This window comes from Silurus aristotelis (genome assembly GCF_946808225.1).
Source record: "Silurus aristotelis genome assembly, chromosome: 8".
In the NCBI taxonomy this organism is placed as follows: Eukaryota; Metazoa; Chordata; class Actinopteri; order Siluriformes; family Siluridae; genus Silurus; species Silurus aristotelis.
In genome coordinates, this window is record NC_139581.1 from 2,858,813 (window position 1) to 2,882,716 (window position 23,904).

At 38.9% G+C, this 23,904-nt stretch overlaps 2 protein-coding genes across 12 annotated transcripts in view; one reads left to right on the top strand and one right to left on the bottom strand.

Moving 5' to 3' along the window:
* The window catches only part of serpinh1b (serpin peptidase inhibitor, clade H (heat shock protein 47), member 1b), a 247,623-nt gene that overhangs the window by 201,227 nt on the left and 22,492 nt on the right, over positions 1-23,904 (top strand). The window lies entirely within an intron of this gene.
* Positions 1-23,904, bottom strand: part of gdpd5b (glycerophosphodiester phosphodiesterase domain containing 5b) — a 61,000-nt gene that overhangs the window by 25,671 nt on the left and 11,425 nt on the right. For all 10 annotated transcript variants that reach the window (XR_014534591.1, XR_014534592.1, XR_014534593.1 and 7 more), the window contains exon 2: positions 15,301-15,475. Coding sequence is in view for 5 of the 10 variants with exons in the window: in XM_083547969.1 (XP_083404095.1) it covers positions 15,301-15,417 (117 nt within the window). In the remaining 5 variants the exon portion in view is untranslated. The remainder of the gene's footprint in view (positions 1-15,300; positions 15,476-23,904) is intronic.

Consider the following 23,904-nt stretch of genomic DNA (forward strand, 5'->3'; position numbering starts at 1 on the left):
ATTCAACAGCACCATGATGACCAATTTTTTTTAAGTCTAACAATAACAAGTTTGACGTCTTCAAGATTTTATTGGGTCGCAATGGATTTTAAGACGCGCAGTTTATTGATTATTCTAACCAGCGAGTCACATCTTTGCTGATCTTATTGGCTGTGCTTTAAGGGACCGTGAAAGCTTAGTGGTTGAGGCATTGAACTTTGTATCTGAAGGTCATGAGTTTAAATCACAGCCACACAAAGCTGCCATTCCTTAACCACATAGCTGCTCAATTGTATGAATGAGATACATGTAAGTCACTCTGGATATCTGGAATCTGCCAAATGCCATAAAAGGAAATAGGAATGCTTTAAAAAGAGCGATTATCTCATTTATGCAACCGAGCTTTTGAGGGTTAAGGCCTTTGCTCATGGGCCCAGAAGTTGTAGATTGGTGGTGCTGGGATTTGAACTCACAAATTGTTTCTAAGCACCAGCTGATGGTTTTACAGGGTGGTGGGGTTTGAGCTAACAAACCTTTGGTGGTTTTGTAGTTGGGTTTGAGCTAATAAACTTGAGGTGGTCCTTTGGTGGGGTTTGAGCTAGCATAGTCTGTGGTGGGATTTAAGCTAACAAACTTGTCGATCAGCTAATCGAAGCGTAACCTGCTAAACCATTTTATAAGTCTAATAACTATAATAACTATAAAAGATAATCATGTCTATAACTCCTAATACGTTTCTGCATTTTAACATTATTATTTATAGCCAGAGCGATTTACAAATATTTCATTTATACAGGTTTAAGACCCTCACTCAAGATCTCAGGAGCTGTAGCTTAGTGGTGCTGGGATTCAATCAGAAGACCAACATCTTAAGCACTGAGTTTCAACTTCCCAATATTTGATGAAAGTAGCACAAACACAAAACCACCTTCTGTACACAGTATTGCCACGTTCATAACAACCAATTGCCAAGTGTTTTTGTCGGTTGCCAAATCTCTATACAATTTTCAAGAATCGATTTAGGTTTTGTAGAATCCAGCAAAAATCTGTATCCACAGAAAGTTTTTTTTTTTACACATTTATTGTAGTTTAAAAAAAGGACAAGGAGATATAAATCCCAAACAATTGTTTTAATTGAACACCTTTATAAATTAAAGTGCACTAAAAACAAAACAACAAAAACCTCCACTGTCCATGATTTGAGTCTAATGTGAGTTATGCACTTTTGTAGCAAACAATAAATAAATCTCCTGTTATAATGTCATTTATGATGATTTGCGAAATCACGAATGCAGATTGAGAATTCTGACTTTCGCTTTTAGCTGCATCACTGTCTCATCTGTCTCCGTCTTTCTTTCTGGTGAGTTCAGCACGTTTGTTCTCCGTCCATCAATCGATCTCTTTCGATCGATTTCCTTCCCCCTTGCTTTATTTTGATAAAAAAATGTTCTCAGTGTGAATTAAAATTTAGTTAAATACAATATGAACAAAACATACTTAAGTAAATCTGTCTTTTTACTTATATTCAAGTAAAAAAATCATTTAAAAATTAGAAGCCCCTAAAAAAACGACTAATTAAAGTAACGCGAGGAAATTTAGATCGTTTCTTTCCACCTCTGCCACAACGTTGGAGGTGCACAGTTTTTTTCATGAAATTTTCCCTTCAATTGAACAAGCAGATTTAATCCTGTTCCAGCTTGACAATGCCCCTATGCACAAAACCTGCTCCATGAACATATGCTTATGTGGCGAAATATTGTGTGTAGTAAATATTGTTTAGTTCTTTCTCCTGATAAAACTTCATGTACACAAAGAGAGTCTACTTTATTAAATGATATTCGTTATAGCAATTATTATTCTTTGTATAAAAATCCTTTAAATTTACTACCATGCAGATTGTTTTGAAAATGTGACTGTGTGTGTGTGTGTGTGTGTGTGTGTGTGTGTGTGAGAGTGAGAGTGAGAGTATATATATATATATATATATATATATATATATATATATATATATATATATATATATATATATATATATATATATATATATTTGGCTGACAGGTGGAGCAGGAGTAAACATAACAGGACAGTACGTTCAGCTCGGCTTGCAAAAAAACAAGACTGCTGATGCTGTAATTCAGTCATTAAAGAGGCCACGATACACACTGTGCTCTTCTTCTGCTCATACCCTGTGGGGCGAAAAAAACAAAACAGGTAGCAGGTCACTGTGGATCCTGCGTACAAGATCGTCCTGTATCGTATTTGTCTTAGGAGTGAGCTTTACAAACATGATCTATAATTTAAACTTCTTACTAATTATAGTAACAGGGGCAGTTGAGCCACTTGGATGAGCCAAAATAGAGAGTGGCGCAGGAAAACGGGGGATTTTGGAAAAAGGAGCCAACCTGGGGCGTGGGCAATTGTTCGGAACCAGTGTGAATTAGTTTAGAACCCCTCGTCATTGGTTATTACGGCGCAGTGGACTGGTGCGCAACGTGCACCATGATTTCCCGCTTCCCTGCGCCACCCTGTGTATCCAAAAATTACTCCAGGGCACAACATTTGAGCGAAAAAAAATCTCTAGTTTTAATTTTAAGCTCAAAGTAAAAGAATGGAATTACAATACTAACATGTCGTTCGACGGTCATGAACCAGAAACTACTCGATTTGTATTTATGAGTAAAAGGCAGTTTTCAGTGTGCACTCGGTGACTGTGTTGTGAGAATGAGCATGTTGAGACGCTACACATTAATTATTTTGATTGGCTAAATGGATGCATTCCTTTACCACAGTTAGAAGCAGCTCTATAAGCGCTGAGCCGAGTTCCTGTAATAGCTTGACGACCCATTTAGCACCAAAATGAAACCCACATTCTTCCCAAGAGTGATAAACAGGCATTCTTTTGGTTGGTGTAGAAGTTAGGGCTAGCAGGGTTGGGTTAGTGTTAGGTTTAAGTGTTAGGGTTAGCAGGGTTGGGTTAGTATTAGGTTTATAAGTGTTAGGTTTAGAGGGTTGATATACAGTCAGTATTAGAGTCATGGTTAATTTAGAAGTGTTAGAGTTAAGAGTTTGGGTTACGGATAGTAATAGCGTTCGGAGGATTAGCTTTAGGAGGGCTGGGGTTTGGCTTTAGTTTTAGGCTTAGTAATGGGTTTATGGTAAGAGGGTTAGTAGAGTCAGAGCATTAGGGTAAGAAGGGTCTAGAGGGTTAGGAACATTAGGGTTAGAAAGGATAGATGGCTAAGGAGAGGAGGGTTGGGGTTAGTAGAGTAAGAGTTAGAAGATTTGGAGGGTTTAGAAGGTTGAGGTTAGGAGGGTTAGGGTTCAGAGGTTTAGGGTTGTTCAGAGGGTTAGGGGTTTGAGTTAGAAGGTTTTGAAGGGTAAGGAAAGTTAGGATTAGGAGGGTAAATATGATTAGGGTTAGCTGTTAGTAGGTTTAGGCTAATAGGGTTAACGTTAGAAGGGTTAAAAAATTGAGGGTTCGGGTTAAAAGGGATAAAAGTGAGTAAGGAGGGTTAGGGGGGTTAGGGTTGGATTTGTGTTTAGGGTTAACAAAAAAGTAAAATCTACAGATTCTTCTCTTCTTCGTTAGAAGTGCAACTATTTCTTTAAACCGCAAGCACTGAGACATTTATCACGTTGTCATTACAAGATGAAAGAGAAAGTCTGTGGGAAAAGGAAGCAAATGTGTAACAGCATGCTAGCATCACAGAACTGACTAGCGGAAATAAAAAAAAATTGTTGTTTGGTTTAGTTCCAGTCAGCAATGCCAAGTGTGTTTGATGATTTGATCACGTTCATCACTCGCAGATTAAACACATTACGAGTGTTTCAATGCAGCCGCGCCCAAGTAACAGAGGCTGCTAAAGTGCGATTCAGGGCGAGTCCAGGGGGAGAGTGTTGTGAAATCCAACCTACATTTTGGGGATTCAAAGCTAGGCACAAAACTAATGAGAAACATTGGAATAAGGAACTTAATCAGGCTTAAAGAAAAACACCAGCAAGCAAATGGAAATATGTTCTTAATCAAGATTTTGAAAACAGTCAACCGTGAGGTAATTTGATTGTATATCGTGAAGCCGTGACACTGTAACAACCTCTGCTTTGACATCGACACAACAGGACATAGGAATAAAGCTGATCCATATGTCAACAAGATACATGACATGAATCCAAACAGAGCAGAGTGCCCTGATATTCAGGCTTCACAGTCCATCAGCTCTGGAGAACAACACTGCCCTCCTGTTTACGGGCCCTTTGTGCTCGTGCTAAAGAACTGGGTAAATGGAAAATCTCTCAATTATTACTGAAGAGGGATCCATTTTCAGCAGGACAGACTGCGTTTAACACAGGACTCCACACACACACACACACACACACACACACACACACACACACACACACACACACACACACACACACACACACTTCATTACAGGTATGAGCTGGATAGTTAGATGAAATAAGAGGCTTCAGCAGACGTCTATCTTTATCCACAGTACAGTCATTGTGCTCAGAGACCAGAACTACGGGTGATGTGTGAAACACCATCCCTATACGTCTAATCCAGCTTTTGTCTCACTGCCAAAGATTGTATCTTGGTTAATTAAAAATGGATACCCAAAGACGGGGCCAAACAAGGCCGGAGTTTAAGGAGGCACACAAGGGCAGAACCTCGGTTCTCCGCTTCACAAGTGTCCTGACACGGGTACTTTTATTGCACTGACGACATCTGGACCAGGACTTTAGAACCTAATTCAACATTATTCAACATGATTCAGGGTTTATATATGATTCCATTTTCCACACATATGTGGTTCTTCATCAAACTGTTACCACAAAGCTGAAGGCACAAAATTGTCTAGGACGTCTATGGGTGCGCTTGCATAAAATTTTTACTTCACTTGAAGACCCAAACCTGTTCCAGCATGACAATACTCTTGTGCACAAAGCCAGTTCCATAAAAAATATGCTCAAGATCTTCTGCTCTAGAGCTCTGACCTTGACCCTATTAAAACACCTTTGGGATGAATTGGAACGGCACCCCATACCTCCTCCTCAAATCTCTACAAAATCAAGTGTAACATCTGCCCAGAAGAGTGGAGGTTATTATACTACTGAATAGAGAATAAATGTGGAACGGGGTTTCCAAAAAGCACATCTTATTGTCAGCTGAACTTTTATCTATTTTTTGTAGGTTAGATTGAGGTTTAAGGGTTTTGTGTGTGTGTGTGTGTGTGTGTGTGTGTGTGTGTGTGTGTGTGTGTGTGTGTGTGTGTGTGTGTGTGTGTGTGAAAGAATGTGTATTATTCCGAAAGCCGAGCTGCCATTCAATAGTCAAGGCTAAGCTGAAATTGCTGACAGCACATATTAGCTCTGAGGGCCAGAACACAACAGGAAACAGGTCACTGTCTCACAAATTCCTCCTGAATGGAAAGCTGTAACTTTCTCCTCGCTGTGTTTCCGTACAAACCGGTCACATGTTATGCCATTAAACCATTTTTTTAAGGTTTTGGAGAGCCTTGCTTATCTGATTGCTAGGTTGAAGAAGTTCATGCGAGAATATGTTTGGTTTCAGATACAGATCTTTTACATTTATTTAATTAAAGTCAGTATTTTAGTCAGTATGTCAGGTAATAACTCAGTATGTATAGTCAGAAACACCACTTCATAGATAAGACAGACAGTAAGTTGTTATGGAAACTGTTGTAATGTCTGTAAATATTTCCATTAAACTTTGAGACAGCCGGTGAGTCTGCAAATAAATTGGTGTGTAAGTAATTATGTCCAAAAGTAAACCAATAATTCAGTATTTAAGTCAGTCATCAATTCACTCGGTCAGCAAGTAATTTTGACCTGAAATTGGGGCATCCAATGGAAAAGTCAGAATCTAAGCCTGTTAGTACATCAGTCAGAAATTCAGGAGTTATGTAAATGCATGTGGGAAGCTGAAGATATGAAGCTGAGGTCAGAGCGCAGGGTCAGCCATGAAACAGCCCACTTAGAGCACAGAAGGTTAAGGGCCTTGCACAAGTGTCCCAAGAGTGGCAACTTGGGGATACCAGGGCTCCAATCCCCCGACCTTCTGAACAGTAACCACCGCTTCCCCAAATTAGTAGTTACAGACTAAATGTCAGTCAGCTAACAATATTTTATTTAGTCAGTAATTCAGTAAATATGTAATACCAGAAGGTGGTCAGTCTGTCATTAAAGATTAATCTTAATTTGAAGTACGAAAGTAATAAATTCAATCTGTCACTTAGACTTCCAGGAAGTCAGTAAGAATGTAAATAAGTCAGTAACTGTACATGTTAGTAAATCTATCTATCTATCTATCTATCTATCTATCTATCTATCTATCTATCTATCTATCTATCTATCTATCTATCTATCTATCTATCTATCTATCTATCTGTCTGTCTGTCTATCTGTCTGTCTGTCTGTCTGTCTGTCTGTCTGGCTGGCTGGCTGGCTGGCTGTCTGGCCGTCTGTCTCTTTGGCCCTCTGCCTGTCTGTCTGTCTATTCATATATTTAGTTTTTTATTAAAAAAAATTCACATATCAATGTCTAATCTTGTTTCAACTTTTACATGGAAAAAGTAATTCAATTGCAGGTAAATAACTCAAATGTACCGTTTTACTTATTTAACAAAAAATAAACAAAAATACGTTTTCTAACAGAGGATAAAGCCAGGACACCCTGCCCCCTAATAGCTTGTGTTTCCCCCTTCGGCTGAAATAACCTCAGTGAGACACTTCTTGTCGCCATCTCCCAGTCTCTACATCGGTATGAGGAAAGTTTAGCCCCGCTCCTCAACGCAGAACACTTTCAGCTGTGAGATGATTGAGGAGTTTCTTGCATGTACAGCACGTTTCAAGTCACCCCACAGAATCTCAATGGGATAAAGATCTGGGCTTTGACTTGCCAATTTCAGGACTCTCCATTTCAGTTTTCAGCCAGTCCTTGGAGGATTTACTGGTATGTTTTGGGTCATTGTCATGTTGCAGGGTCCAGTTCCACTCCAGCTTAAATATCTTTTACAGGTGGTCTCACATGTTCCTCAAGCACTCTTTTATACACAATAGAATTCATGGTGGATTCTATGATTGTCATATGCCCAGGTCCTGCTGCAGCAAAGCAACTTCAAACCAGGACACTTCCACCTCAATATTTCACAGTTGATATGAGGTTCTTTTCCTGGAATGCTGTATTTGGTTTACGCCAAACATGTCCTCTGTGCGAGTGTGAAAATAATTTCATTTTAGACTAAACTGTCCAAAGAACATTATGCCAGATGTCCTGGTTTTTGGTGACTACTTGTAGCATCTTGCAGTCTGCTCTCAGGGTGAACTTGCTTGGACAGCTAGAACCTGGGCATGTTGGCAGTTGGTTTGAATGTCCTCCACTTGTAGACTATTTTCCGGACAGTAGAATGGCTGATTAAAATATTTTTTTTTAGATATTTTTAAATCCCTTACCAGACTCATAAGCTGCTACAATCTTCTTCTGAAGGCCTCTGACAGCTCTTTTGATCTCACCATGGTGTTCACTCTCACTTTAACAGTCAGGAGCACACCAAACTAAAAGTCTCAAGTTTAAATAGGGCAAGTCTCCTTCAAAAAGCTGAGTAACGATGTTCTAATCATGTGTAACTGATGTAATACACAGGTGTGTAATTTCAGCCATGTTCAGTGGGAATAAATGTGGGGATGTCCTAATTTATTCCTCACCAAAAATAGTTTTTTTATTTTATTTTTTATTTTATTTTATTTATACTATATGAATCTCTCAGTATTGTTAAAATTGATATTAAATATCCATATGTCCAAATATGTAAAAAAAAAAAAAAAAACCCACAAAAAACACAAAAAAAAACCACACAGGCTTTCATAGGGTGTCCTAATTTTTTCACATAACTCTATCTATCTATCTATCTATCTATCTATCTATCTATCTATCTATCTATCTATCTATCTATCTATCTATCTATCTATCTATCTATCTATCTATCTATCTATCTATCTATACTATATTATATCGACAAAAGTATAAATTTTTTCAGCCATATGTGGTTCTTCCTCAAACTGGTCCTCTAAGTTGAAGGCACACAATTGTATAGAACATCTTGGACGCAATATCATGAAGTTTTCCCTTTACTTTAACTGAAAAACTGTTCCAGCATGCCAATGCCAATGTGCACAAAGCCAGCTCAATAAAGGTACATGGGCTATCGTTGAAGATCTACTGCTGTAGAGCTCTGACCTTAAATCCTATTGATCAGGATAAATGTGACCGCCGACTGCACCCCAGGTCTCCTCACCTCACTCCTCCTCCCAGAAGAGTGAAGCAATTGGATTCTCAAAATAAAGCACAAACCAACCTTATGGTCTGATGTCCATAGACTTTTGCTTATATTCTGATAGATAATAAATTACTTTGACAATAAATACACCCGCAAATGTAACTCTCACATGTTTCCCCTCGTACATCCCCTCCTACTGAGAGTTAAGGTCACATTACGGCCGTACACGTTTACCACTGCATCGTTTATCAGACATGACTCGCACTCAAGGGGAGTATTAAACTCGCCCTCCTTAACCATCCGCCACAATGCTAATTCATGCAAAATGCTTTAGAACGAAACTAATTATGTAGTGAAAGTGCCTCCTGAGAGCTCGGTGTGTTCTGGCTTCATTAGTGCGCCCGTAAACATGGCCGAGAGGATTCAAATCACGGCACAGCGATGACACGGAGTCATGCTTGGTTAAAAAAAAAAAAACACGCCAAAAGACACCCACTCACATCGAGGCCAAGCACCTGGCTTTTTTTTTTTTTTTTTTACTTCTAAACTATTTTTTTGTGTAGTGACGTCGCTAATTCTAACCTCAGGATGGAGACTCTCCAGTTGGAGACCAGTCTGTGCAGCTCTGGATGGTTCCATGTGAACAGCCTAAAGATTTATAAAGATACTGAGCAACTCTTGAAATCTAAAATAATAATATCACCAGTCTGCTAGAATGGCTCTGGACCATGAAGAGTGGAATTTAAACGTCCATCACTGAACACCTCAACAATGATGGACCTGTAATGAATAGACATTCTGGTCCACCCAGATCCTCTTTTAAGTCTCAAGGTTTATTTCTCATGCCATCTAAGGGAGTTTTTCCTTCACCAGAGTCACCACTGGCTCCCTCATTAGGGATAGGAGGGGATGTACAATTATAAGGAACAAATGTACAGGCACTAAACTTATACACTCTTTTGTAAAGATGATGTGAGTTAAAAGTGCTCTACTAATGAAAATGAATAGAATTTTATCTGAAAATGAACCAGTGTAAGTTATATGTAAGGAATAAAAAAAAATGATTGTCAAATTGTGTTATTTCTCCGTAAATACGCATCATTCCATGTCGATTCTTTTTTTTTTTTTTTAAACGTTAATAGTTACATATAATGTTCATGTTATCAGTTACATCATTATAGCAATTATAGCAGTCAAACCCCTAAAAACGCTCTCTTCATCATTTTTAAATGAAGGTAATTTGACAAACAAATGCAATGTGGAGAACATTAACAGTAAAATAAATCAGTTTTTTAACGTCCCATTCCAGATTTAGTCTCCATTTGCTCTAATAATAAACTCCACTCTTCTGGGAAGATGTTCCACTAAATTTTGTGGAGATTTCTGTGAGATTCAATCATCTACAACGGTGTTTATAAAGTCAGGTTGTGATGTAGGTGAGGTGAGGTGAGGTGTAGCGATGGGAAGATCGGATCGTTTTAATGATTTGGTTCTTTTAATCTCGTTCATCAAAATGAACTAATCTTTATTTTGGGGTAATTTATTTCATTACGTTCATTAGATCAGAAATAAAAACAAAATGCTAGATTTTCAATAAGCAGATCCCCCGACATGTTTACATACACCAACTTTAACTATATTATGATTAACAGAATAAGTAGTTCAACTCTCATATCGTCTGGTCCTTTTTCATGTGACTCCAATACATACTATGCAAATCATTACACAGCAAACAAAAGTGAGTTGTTCATATCATGAGCTCTTTGGTTTGAATCGACTGTCTCTTGCGCTGTATAGCGTATATGGGAGTCATGTGACAAAAGAACGAACGATTTGGAACAGAGGACTAATGAGATGAACTGCTCACGGCTTGCTCATCAGGGACAAACGCACACCATTCACCTTCACTGTTGTTTTCTGTAAAGCTGCTTTGAGACAATGTCTGTTGTGAAAAGCGCTATACAAATAAACTTGACTTGACTTGACTTGACTGCTCAATTCTGTTTTCTTTATAAAGCACTGCACAGTGTATATGGGAGTCATGTGACAGAAGAACGAACGACTCGGACTAAAAGAGTCAAGAGGTAAATGACTCAGTTCTGTTTCCTGTACATAACCTACGGATTTTGCAATGCTCACTTTTTGATTCATCTCGTTCTCCTAAAGCTTTGGAGAGGAACCACATATGGCTGAAAAAGTCAGGTGTCCCAGTGTTCATATAGTGTAGAATCAATTATATGCTGGAGCTTTAAAAAAAAGAATTTACATTTATTTGACATTTATAGAAGGAGTCTCCAGCGGCAAAGCTTTGTAACGACTTTAAAAAAACTTACTTTTTGCATAAAGTGTTTTTTTATTTATTGCTTGCATATCGTCCAGATCGTCTAAAAGTGAAAAAAAAAAACGTATTAAAGTGAGCCAACACTCAATATGCAGCATTATCACAATCCTACAGACCAGCTGCTCAGCTTCGCTCCAATTTCGTAACCCACTGAATCAAATATCGCCGTGGGATAAAAGTGTGAGGACGAAAAAAAGTGTGATGGTTCGTTTTTTGTTTACCCAAAACACCATGTGGAAAAACCCACAACCAGCTGAAAATCTTAAGAATGCACTCTGTGTTGGGTTTCAACAGAGTATTGGAAAAAATGAGCCTGCAGTGTTTATACAGGGCTGCTTCTGCACAAATAAAAAGAAAGTACTTCATGTTGCACTCTTGGCCTCTTGCTAGTCTGCATTATATAATGAGGAAACTGCCGTAGCGGTTTACACACAGATCAGACAGAAAGAATCCTCATATAAATAATTCAGGGACTCGGCTGAGTAATTAATGTGGACGAAAGACACTTAAATTTAAAGACGCGGATTTGAAAATCATTAAAGGGTCATTAAGATAAGGCAGGTGTGAATATGGAACTTAATATGCCGGCTATTATGAGCAATATTTTACACACACACAGAAATAAAAATAGCAAAAGGCATCGAGTGCATGTTTGCTATAAAAAGTGGTGACCATTTTATCTTATATAAAACAGAGTGGAGTGTGTTTTTAGCACGGCGGCCCAAGAGATTTTTAGACCTTCATTTCAACCCAATGGATTACCTGCGAAAATCCTGCACTTTTCTCAAATTCTCAAAATCAAAGTATCAATAAACATCTCATTGCCATCAAAATAAGTCCTTTTGTCATCGTTCGCAATCGAGATCGTCAAAATGGTTTTCAGGTTTTCAGGTTTCATTTCTATTTCTTCTGTACGGCATCTACGGATTTCAACAGCACGTAGCGTTTGTTCAGAAGTTTCAACCTGTTTTAGAGAACTGGTTGATTATTGGTTGATCTGGCGCCATTCAATCTGCACAATTCATCAATAAAGTTGTGAAGAAGATAAGATTGACAGATTCTGGCAACCGGTTTAACCATTTTTTGCATTCGATGGATTGATGCTGAGATGTTTTGGGGGATAAAAACTATTCAGGTGAAACCGGTATAATATATTTTGATCAACGTGAACACGAAGACCTGATAATGTACGCGTAGGACAATCCTACACAATCGGCTAAATGAACGAACCCAAGCATTTGCGATTTGTTGTGACGACACGATGTGACGACACGATGTGGCGGTTGAACAACTGGTTTCATTCACAGAGAATTTCCTTTCTGATCTGGAAAAGTTCTCAAACAGCACCTCAGCCTATTCAAGCATGCTGTTCATTTACATATTCAGTTCTTCAGCCTTTCAGGCAAAATATTTATTGAGTGTCTGATTCATGCTCGAACAAGTCAGCGAGTAGCTAGAACAGGTGATCCTGTAAAGAAAAACCCCAGCGGCTATGTTACGTTGTCAGGGGGGTGTTTCTTTATTTTGCTGCCATGGTTTAGCTGGGCCTGTCTCCAGAGTTCTTTTGACTGATCACCTTTATTCTATAATACGATTAAACAATATGATCAAGGTGGACCATTTACACCCTGATGTTTCTCCACTTGATTTTGGAGTGTGCTAATGAAGATTTTATGGAGATTCTGTTAATAAAGACAGGTATTGATGTTGGTTGAGGTGAGGACTTCTGGGGTGCAGTCAGTGTTCACATTCATTCGTGTTCAATAGGGTTGGAGCTCTATAGCAGGAGATATTCCACAACCCATGTAAAGCAGATCTTCATGGAACTGGCTTTGTGCACAGTGGCATTGTCATGCTGGAACAGGTTTGGGACTCCTTGTTCAAGTGAAGTAAAAAATTCCTGCTAATGCATCCAGAGACGTCTTTACAAGAGTGTGCTTCTAGGTTTAGAGAAGAACAGTTTGGGAACATTTTAGAGAAGAACCACATGTAGCTGGAAAAGGCAGCTGTCCCAAAATCCATATAGTTTAGAATCAATTCTACAGTGAAGCTTTCCATAAGTCTATGTTTATTTGACCTTAATAAAAGGATTTTCCAGTTCCAAAGCTTTGTAGAAACCATAACTTTTCCATTCCTTTCATCTCCAGATATCTACCATTTCCAACTTGGTCTTGCCCTGAATGACTCCTGATTGGTTTAATGATCTTCAGGTGATTCAGGTGTATAAATTCAACCACCCCCCCCCCCCTAACCTTATCTGCATTTACAAACTTTTCGAAGAGCTCAGGGAATTTAAGCCTGGTACTGTAATAGGATTTTCCCCTTTGCCAAAGTCAATAAAATTTTACCCCTGCGAGATGTTTCACGTTCAGGTGTATGTGGTATTATTGGAAAGTGGAAGCGTTTAGAAACTGGAACAACAACAAGCCAAGAAGAGTTTGTTTATTAGTTTTAAGGGCATGTTAGCATCAGGGCTTGTATACATGGCAGACGCTAGGTCATCATCAAAAAACACATTCGGGTGATACTTTTATGAAAACTCCCTTGTAAACATGTTTCTGAGTAAAAGCATTTTCTAGCGGTACCAATTGAAACCCAATAAGATGTGTTTAACAGTCAAAGGACCCGGACATGAAAGGCATAATGATGAGCTTCCCATCAGTAGAAACCCATGTGCCAAGTCTTAAGTGGTCAAATCAACACCTAGTGTAAAAAACTTGGTCATGCCTCAATTTGAAACTATAAACGACACCTTGTTTTAGTACTAGGGCTTATTTTATACAATTTACTAGTTTTATATATACGTTCCATTCCTTCTGCCATTTGTTTGTGATGTAGAAGTTCAGAAATGGTTTAAGATCAGAAGGTGGATTTCACAGTCAGTTATTTCCAGATCATGTGCTTTCCTGGCAGCCGTATCTTCTCTCCCACTGCCGGACAAACCAATGTGACTTGGAACTAGTGATAGATCATTCATGAGAGATTTGTTTTTTGAACGAGTCTTTAATGTGACTCGGAACAACAAAGAGTGATTCCAAGAGTGATCCGTTCGCAAGAACAAAACATCCCAAAAGTCTTTTGTCACATGGCTCCTATAGACACTATGAAGGTGAGTAAAGGAACGAAATTAACTAAATGACTAAAAAAAAACCGATTCGTTCATTCGGGATTAAAAGAACTGAATCTCCAAAATGATCCAATCTTCCCATCATTACTTGGAACCCAGCAACATATAATAGTTTTCATTCTTTAAATAATTTCTAGGTTACTTGTATCTGGAATATGTATGGAATAAACCACGCTTTAATGAGATATTTTGTACGACTTGAGATATCCTTCTGTTGCATTGATCAATGAGGGATCTCATGTATAGTTTTTTTCAAAGTGAACAGAATGAATTGCCAGGATATAAATATATGACTCTGGAGGACACATGCAATCATTCACCTCTCCGCCTCTCTGCATGACCTCCAACATGCACATGTACTGCTCGAACACAGCAACTCCGAACGGTCCTGTTATATAAAGTCTCCGTCTGACACCTATCTAATACCCTTTACCCTCTTCCCAGGTGGCGATTCAATCCTACAACCCAAATCCTTTTCCAAAGATGGCTCAAAGTTAAGATTTATGGATGCATGCACTTTTCAGTCATATGTACTTATTAGCAATATTTTAATTCCAATTATTTTACATTTCTTACAATATTGACTAACATGATTGCATTTGTGTACTTTCATAGGCTAAATCGTTAATCTGTGTCTGGAAAACTGACACTAGGGGTAACCATTGTTTTGTTCCTTGTCAGCACCAGTCCTCTTTACAGTTACAAGCAGCCAAATGAACAAACAAATCTATTTTTACCAACATATTCCTTTTTTTTTGTCTATTATCTTCTCAAATACTCTTTATATACATGCATACATTATATAGACAAAAGTATTGGGACATGTAACTATTCAAGCCATATGTGGTTCTTCCTCCAAACTGTCACCACAAAGGATGATACAGATACATATAAAGCAGCCGATGAGATTAGGATACGATTCAACATTCCATTACATCATTTTTATTGGAAAAAAATCTGGTGCTATGCAATTCGATATGGTACAGAGAGTTCATTTTTATTGCTTTGGTTCAGACAGACAGCAAATCATTTAACGTATTTAAGTGCCTTCTGACGTCTAACGCATAGCCCCTTTCACAAACACACCTATGTAGTGCAGAAACAAAGGAAAAACAAAGATAAAACACAACCAGAGTTTCCTTTCCTGTTGTGTCTGCAGGAAGTTACAGCTCTACCTCTGCCATGTTAATCTGTATTCTATGTGACTGTTAGGACACGGCTCGATCTCTGTACTGTTGTGACAGATATGAAAGTTTTTACCGATGCAAATCCGTTAAAAGCGACGCATCTTGATACAAATGCCACCTTTTTTTAATTCATCACATCGTTAACTTTTGTGCCATTTTTTTTTTACACCCATGTGGATGAATGAATCTCTACAAGTACACTCCAAAATCTAGTGGAACATCCTCCCAGAAGAGTGGAGGAGAGCAATTTATTTTGGCAACATATATAAAGTAAGCTTTTCCAGGACTATGTACTCCAGTTTGCCTTTTTTTTTTTTCACACCAATCATCGTTTGACGCAATTTGTTAGAACTTGCGAAATCTCACCTTTGTGGTGTCATCGTGTGAGCGCTGGTAACGTTTCCAGCGGCAACCGTAGATCCCTGTTAGACAGGACAAGCACAGTTGTCTCTCGTAGACCTGCAGCGGTTGGTGTTTCACCATGCTCCTTCAGCCTGGACACCACTCCACCCTTCTACCATCCCACTGACGGAACAACACCCTACAGAGAGAGAGAGAGAGAGAGAGAGAGAGAGAGAGAGAGAGAGAGAGAGAGAGAGAGAGAGAGAGAGAGAGAGAGAGAGAGAGAGAGAGAGAGAGAGAAGGACAGATAGAGAACAAGTGAGACAGAATGAGTGGAAGTGGATGTGTGAGAATCAACAAGAAATGATAAAACAATAGAGAGATAAGAAGACATGGGTTTAAAGACAAATGTGAGACAAACAGAGGGACGGAAGAGGGAAGTGGGAGGAAACAGAGAAAGACAAAAAGAGAGAGAAGGTTTCAGCAAAAAAACATTTGCTATATGGCAATAATTACGTGTCTTTGTGAAGGTGTGGTCAGTGTTGGGTTTTTTTGTGCTGTAAGAGGGAAAATTAGGCGTTTCACTAGAACAGCACTTTATATCACAATGTAATGCAAAAACTGCTTGGATAAAAAGAAATGTTATTAGACACGACCTGTATTGTATTGCAAAAGTGAAGCCAGAAAGAAACAAACATGATAATTGGCCTATACTACCTATAGGTGGTGCTGGTGCGCAAAAATATTGTGTTTTTGTAACTTCGTATGATGTGTTTCATTGCAATTAATACCAAATGAGAAAAATCGACATCAGCGCGATGCACCAGACTGGAACCGGCACATTGTTGCCAATCAAAGGCAATACCTAACAAATCTGAACAAGCACACGTTAATCATTGTTCATTTAGAAAGCTCCACCTCTTAAACAAGTATTAGCATTTTGTGGGTGTGGCTTAAAGACACGAAATTAGACTATGCAGTAGTTTGAAAGCTCTTGTTTTAGCCAATGAAAACCCAAATCCTTAATAATTTAAGTTTATCAAACAAGTGTATTTTAAGTATAGTGGCTGTGTGGAAACACATAACCTTTAATGGTTTCTGAGACACACGCATGTTTAATTTGTTTTTATGCAATAAACTCGCTAAAAGGCAAAAACGTACAGTGCCTGAGGGGACAGTGAAGGAGTGGAAGAAAGTTCTGTGGAGTCCAAATATAACTTTGTGTCTCTACCAGAAGAACTTGTGTAAGACAGAGAACAGGAGAGAAGAAGTGATCAGACTCCCTCACCCCCACACTCACACATGGAGGGTAATGGTTTGGGGTTGTTTTGGAGCAGTGAAGGTTCCGGAAAGTGAAAGTGAACCAACATGGCTCCCATTTTATTCTTCAACATGATGCAGTTCCGTCTGAACTGCGGCTCATCAGAAGCTAATTCACTGTTCAACAAGACGATAAGCCGAAGCGTACATCTGAGTTCTGTGGGTGTTATGTAGAGGTCAAACACTGGTCTGAAGTGATATCTTTCATGGAATGACCTGCCTAGTCACCGCACCTAAATGCTGAAAGTGTGTAAAGCTGTTCTTCATGCTAAGGGACGATTTTTCAATGAAAATAAAGTGGAACATCTGGACATTTATAGATTATAGCGTTAAAACACTCATAGCGTTAAAACACTGAGTTTGTTGCATATAAACTAAAAGGAACATGTACTTGTCTCTCAAAAACCATAAAAGCCTCAGTGATTCCAATGATTTGACAGGAACTGGCAAAAGCACCGCAGGTTATATTTTAGTCTAACACTCATGTAAATCTGGAAGTATATTCTGGTTTTACAAATAAGCATTATGGCCATTAGAGATAAATGGATTCTCCAATGAACAGCAAGAGCACATAAAAGTGGCTCACTCTTATCTGTTAGTGCTACTACTGCATAGCTGCTTAATGTAGCGGTTCAGAAGTGGACACAAAACGGCTATCAAGCCCATCAGAGGCAATCGAGTGGCAAGGAGTGGAGACCACCAGCAGTCTGGAATTTGCATTGTGCCAGAGGAAACGTCTTTATCTTCAGTAATTAGAGTACTGTTTAGCTCAGACTCTACTGCAAGCCACGATGGAGAGAACTTTCAACCTTTAAAGCATTTCTGAGAGGATTATTTTTTTGTCCATGGTTGTTCCATCAGTATTTTAGCCAGCTGGCTAACATAAACAAATATGACAGGTACATTTTTAGATTATATTTAGTTCAAATAAATAAATAAATAAAAACGTAGATGCAAAAGCTTAGCAGTTACGACTTGCCTGGATTTCTGAGAGGTATTGTAGGCTATACTTATAGTATTTACTAATACGCCGTTTTTTTTTTCTTTGCCAGAACAAACCAGCTAGTTAGCATTAGCTAACGTGACAGGATCACCGAAAGGATTTGTCAGTCATTATCATCCCTGCTTGTTTTAGCCAGCTAGCCTGGATGAGCTTACCCCATCCAATTTCAAAACGTCTTTGTAATGTTTAGTATTGTCCCTGCTTATCCTAGTAAGATTGGCCAATAGGCTAATCTGACAGATTCCTAAAAAGGAATTTTGAGGTATATCCAAGAACTGACCAATGCCTGAGCTAAACAGCTCACTAATACGAGCAAACGTTACAGAATTTCTGTAAAGCTTGAAGTTATTAGTTATAGGCCTAAATTTAACTAAAATGTTAGCTATAGTAGATGCTGCTAAATTTAAAGCTCAGAATGCAAATAATCCCACAACTAGCTGAAAAAAAAAAAAAGAATTCAACATAGCATAAAAATAATAGCTCTTAAAGCCAAGAAAGAGAAAATTCATGTCTAAACCATGCAAGTCCTGAACCTAATGGACTATCAAGGGTTTGTGAATCTCCTTCAGGATTAATGAAGTTCATCCTATTTTCATTTGTCCAGATCCAGACAAGGAATTTACCAAGTTTTGCTAACAGAAAAGGAAAACTGACCAGCCAAGGGACCAACAAAGGAAGTTCTCGTTGGTGTAAGTTATACATCTGTACTAGTGTGCCAAGGGGGTTAATTAAATACCACATGGGTTAAAGATGTTTAAGCAAATTATAGCAGGCCATTCTTCTCTAAATCCTTTATCTTGAAGCGGCTGATTCAGTAAAAATGACTCAAATGACAACAAAATGCTGCTATACATGAAGTCTTTTTGGAGAAAAATATTGGGACACCAGCTCCTTGAAGATATGCTTTTCGTGGGTTGGAGTGGAAGAGTTCCCGCTAAAGAGCTCCAACACTATTAAACACCTTTTAAGATGAATATGAACGCTGACTCCAGGCCACCTCACCTCACCTCACCTCCTCACCTACATCAGTACCTGACTTTACTTGTGGCACAAAATCCAGTGGAACATCTTCCCAGAAGAGTGGAGGTTATTATAAGATTACATGGGGACCAAATGTGAAATGGGATGTTCAAAAACGCACTCAGGGTGTCCACAAACTTTTGTCTATATAGTGTATTTGTTGTTACGAAAAGGTTTTTAAATGATTCATTTCTCTGATGGACAGTAGACCTGATCAATACTGGACCCCTGATAAATAATGAAACGTTTCCTGTTCCTATTCCTGGTCACAAGGTCCTCTATGGAGATAATATTCGATTTTTATTACAATATGACATTGCATCATGTTTATTATGTATCTACTGGGAAAACAGAAATTAGAAAACACACACATTCATCTAAATCTATAGGAGGTTTAAAATCTCAAACTATTCAAAGTTTTTATGTACGGCACAATTATCAATCATGCTTTCCAGTATATATTCTATTTTTGGTAGAACGTTCAATCATCATATTTTAATAGTACATTAACCTACAACACACACACTCCGATTATGATACGCTATGACTTTCCTCGGTACAATATCGTTTTTTGTGTTCCTAAACCTACAGAAGGAATACCAATTAGCTCCTGTTGATGGGATCTTGTGATGAAACGCAATTATCGTCTCTGTACTCATAACCTTGACAAAGTGAATACAGGAGATGCTATTTTACTACAGCGCACAACGTTACATGATTACGCTGCTGCGGTTTTGTTTCATTAGAACATTATGCAAAAGCAGCCATAATGGATATGAAGATCGGATCATTTCACTGAATTGTTTCTACGAATCTTTTGTTCATTTCGTTCCTTTGATCAGATATTAAATGAAACGTTACATTTCCAATAAGCAGATTCCCAACACGTCTACATACACCAACTTTGTAGTTCCAATAATTTATACAGTATATGTGTATATATACCTGCATAGCTTCTATGAGAGTCATGTGAAGAACGAATTTCATGAACGATTCGTCACTACTTTAGAGTAGATTTATATAAATGAGGAAGCAACATTGAGAAACCAGGAAGTAGATTTTTCTGGTATTAGTATTTTACTTCACTATTTATATTTTTTACTTTTTACCTTTATTCATTACATTTTTACACAAATATCTGTACTTTCTACTTCTTACTTTTTCAAAACAAACTTTAATTTTAATCTATTTGGTGACATGATCAATATTTTTTCTTCTCACCACATCTTTTTCAACCTTCCATTGGTGTATCGTTTCCTGTCTCTCACACACTACAGATGTAGACATATTTATGAAGCTCACAATGAGCAGGCAGAAGACGGAGTCAGTGATGTAAACATTTCTGATCACATGATCATCATCATCTTTTCTCTGCTTGTGTTCTCTATGGTGGATTTTCAGTCTGGATACATTTACTAGAGAACAACATTTTAAATTTGAATTATTAGGGCTGTCACAATTAACACGTTAACGAGTTAAAGCAAATTCATTTTAAGGGCACTAATTTCATTGAGATGCGATTTAAAGCAGCTTTTTAGTAAAAGCATAAATAAATATAAAAGAGGCGGGATTAAAACCTGCAGCGCAACAGACGTTCACGGCGTCTTTTCTTTACTAGGATATAAATAAAAAATAAAAAATAAATCCACCAAAAATGTATTTTAGTTTAATATATAATTAATTTAATTTCAATAATTTCAAAAATGTATTGTTTTTAATTGATGCACCAAGTCTCAAATCAGCACCAAAAGTGCATATTCTATTCTGACTTTTCCAGCCATATGTGGTTCGTCGCCTAACTAGAACTAGGAGACCCAAACCTGTTCCAGCATGAAGATGCCTCTGTCCACAAAGCCAGCTCCATGAAGATGTCGTCGCTTGAAGATAGTCAGGGACTCCGCTGTACGGACATCTAGGTGAAGTTCATTCCACCACCTCGGTGCCAGAACAGAGAAGAGCCTTGAAGTATACTTACCTCTCATTCTGAGAGAAGGTGGTACCAGTGGAGCAGTGCTGGAGGATCTCAGACAGCGTGGTGCAGTGCGAGATGTGATGAGGTCTCTGAGGTAAGATGGTGCTGGACCATTTTTGGCCTTGTAGGCAAACATCAGTGTTTTGAATCTGATATGTGCAGCTACTGGAAGCCAGTGAAAGAGCAGCAGTGGGGTGGTGTGGGAGAACTTGGGCAGATTGAACACAAGTCGTGCAGCTGCGTTTTGGATCATAGCGTTGTAGTGGATGAATAGCGTTCAGGGGAAGACCTGCCAGCAGAGAGCTGCAGTAGTCGAGTCTTGAAATGACAAGAGACTGAACAAGCACCTGGGCAGCCTGTGTGGACAGAAATGGTCGAATCCTTCGGATGGTGTAAAGAAGAAATCCACAGGAAAGAGCCACATTAGCGACATGTGAGAAGAAGAACAGTTCATTGTCCCCCAAGGTTACAAGCAGTGGTAGAAGAGGAGAGCAGAGAGTCATGAAGTGTTATTCTGAGATCATGACCTGGAGATGAATCACCTGGGATGACCAGCAGTTCTGTTTTGCTGGGGTTGAGTTTTACTTGATGAGCACTCATCCATAAAGATATGTCTGTCAAGCATGCCGAGATCCGAGCGGAAGCTGTGGTATCTAATGGAGGGAAAGAAAAGATGAGTTGAGTGTCATCTGCATAGCAGTGGTAAGAAAACCCTTGTGAGGATATGACTTCACCAATGGAGTGGGTATCTTCCCAGAAGAGTGGATCTTATTAAACCAGATGGAGACTAAATGTGGAAGAACATTCAAAAAGCACCAAGCAATCCTATAGTGGGGTGTCCACAAACTTTAGCATCCGTATGACATAAGTAACAGTTCTACAAAACAGCCTTGAACCTCTTAATGAAAGATTTCAACTGATAAAAACTTTATCTAAATGATCCCCAGATTGAACTCTGTACTCTCAAACTCCAGCGAGGATTGACGCACATAAGAAGGGTGTCTGAACGAACGTAATCTATTCCTGTCTCATTTACTACCAGCTGGGAGAAAAAAAGAAAAAGAAAAAGCAGTTCAGGCAAAGTGAAAACGCAGCATTTTCAATGTAGTTCGGTGTAAAAAAAAAGAAAAGAAAAAACCCTAAGTGAGATGCTGTTGTTGAAAACCAGGCCTTTGAGATCTCATTAAATGCCTTACATTCACTGTTATAATCAGCTCCACTCTTCTGTTCCACTAGATTTTGTGGGTGAGATTCATTCATCCACAAGGGTGTTAGTAATGTCAGGTACTGATGTAGGTGAGAAGCTGAGGAGGCCTGGGGTGACAGTCAGTGCTCACATTCATCATGTTCATTAGGGTTGAGATCAGAGCTTTCTAGCAGATCTTCCACGGACGTCCTTCCCATGTAAAGCAGATCTTCATGGAGCTGGCTTTGCGCACAGGAGCATCGTCATGTTGGAACAGGTTTGGGTCTCCTAGTTCAAGTGAAGGGAAAATTTCATGCTCCAGCCTCCAAAAACTTCCAATACAATTGTGTGCCTCCAAGTTTGAGGTAAGATTTCGGAGAAAAAAAACGCATACCTCTGGAAAAGTCTGGTGTCCCAATACTGTATGATTTTATATCCTCTCATACACCATACATAATATTTCATAATACCTTTCTGAAATAATCTTCAAAACCAGCACGCACTGTATAAGCCTGTTTTTATTAGTCCTTCAGTACTTCAGCAGTCGACCTCATGCAGTTAAACATTCCTGAAATTCCTTCTCACGTCTCTGCTTTGCGCTCACATGCTCCCGGAGACTCCCACGAACCCGCCAGCATGGCATGAGGACACAATAAAAAAAAAAAACGCAAACAAACATGACATTATCTATCTTCGGACCACTGTCATTTCGGCGAGTGTGTTTATGAACAGAGGGCTTGAACTTGCAGGGTGTGGTGTCGCAACCATACACACACACATCATCTTTCTCAGATATCTGCTCCATCAAATAGGAGATCTCATGACACACAGAAAGAGATGAGACTGAGGATTTGGCAATGAGATGACAAACTTGGTGGAGTTTTACATAATCACCGTCAGGGGAGAGAAACTCATGCTCTGAAATGTGAGGGAGGAAAAACACGTAGTCGTGAGATCAAGCATGCGCTCGCGAGACATGTGACCGCTCGAATCACATTTTGTAAATAATCAACGCAACGACTATTGTTTTCTAAACGAATAAACAATACGAACCCGAACCACCAGGTCACACGCTGGTTTTTTTGTTTTCGCCTTTTTCTATCGAAAGCCCTCCAACGCTGACACGGCCGCCTCCCGCTCGCATTCCCCGCAACGTCCAGGAATATTCAAGTGACCATCTGTTTGCTTAACGCCTAAAACAGGGTGTGGGTGCGAGTTCGTGTTATAGAGTGTCTGGGAGCGCAGGCTGCAATTTAGAAAACCATCTCTCTCAAAAACAACAGTCATTTCGAAGATGTGTGGTGGGCGTGCCTGTTTTTGCACCTCAATAAACCGAACGCAGGGTTTAAGGAAGGCTGCGCCGGTGAGAGCTGCTGTTTTGCAGACGATCTCGAGTAAATAATTACGTGTTTATTATAAGTGAGTGATGTTTTTCCGACGGAAACGTGGCGTTCTTTTGGTTGCTGTGGCTGGTTTGCCTTAAATCGATTATTATACTCTTTCAAAACACCCCATGATTATGTGGAGGTGGGAGTTCACTGGTTAAGACATTGGACTTTGGATCGGACGATCACAAGTTCAAATCCAACCATCACCAAGCTGCCACTGCTGGGCCCTTGAGCAAGGCCCTTAACTCTCCACTGCTCGGTTGTAAGTCACTCTGGATATAGACGTCTGCCATATACCGCAAATGCTATGCCTTGATTTTGGAGCTATTCAAAGATTTTGATTTATTAAAACAATTTAGTACGATGTTTTAAAATACACAATTAAAAATACGTTTATTTAAACTATATATATTTTTTTAGACAATGTTAGGATTATGTGTTTGGCAAGACTGAGGTGTATATTTTTGCACATTTCTTTGCTGCTGTAACAGAAATTTCCCCAGTGTGGGATGAATGAAGGTATATCTTCTCTTATCTTATTAAAAAAAAGTAGATGTTTTCTTTACCACTACAAACTTCCCACCATAACAAAAGTTGTTTTCTCATAATATCCACACAAAAAACTTGTTTTCTCGTTATCACGAGTTTTCTTGTGGTCTCTACAGAAAAACCCGTTTTCTCATGACGTAATTGCGAATGTTTCTGGTGTATATCATGGAGTACGCTTTGGTGTCTGAAA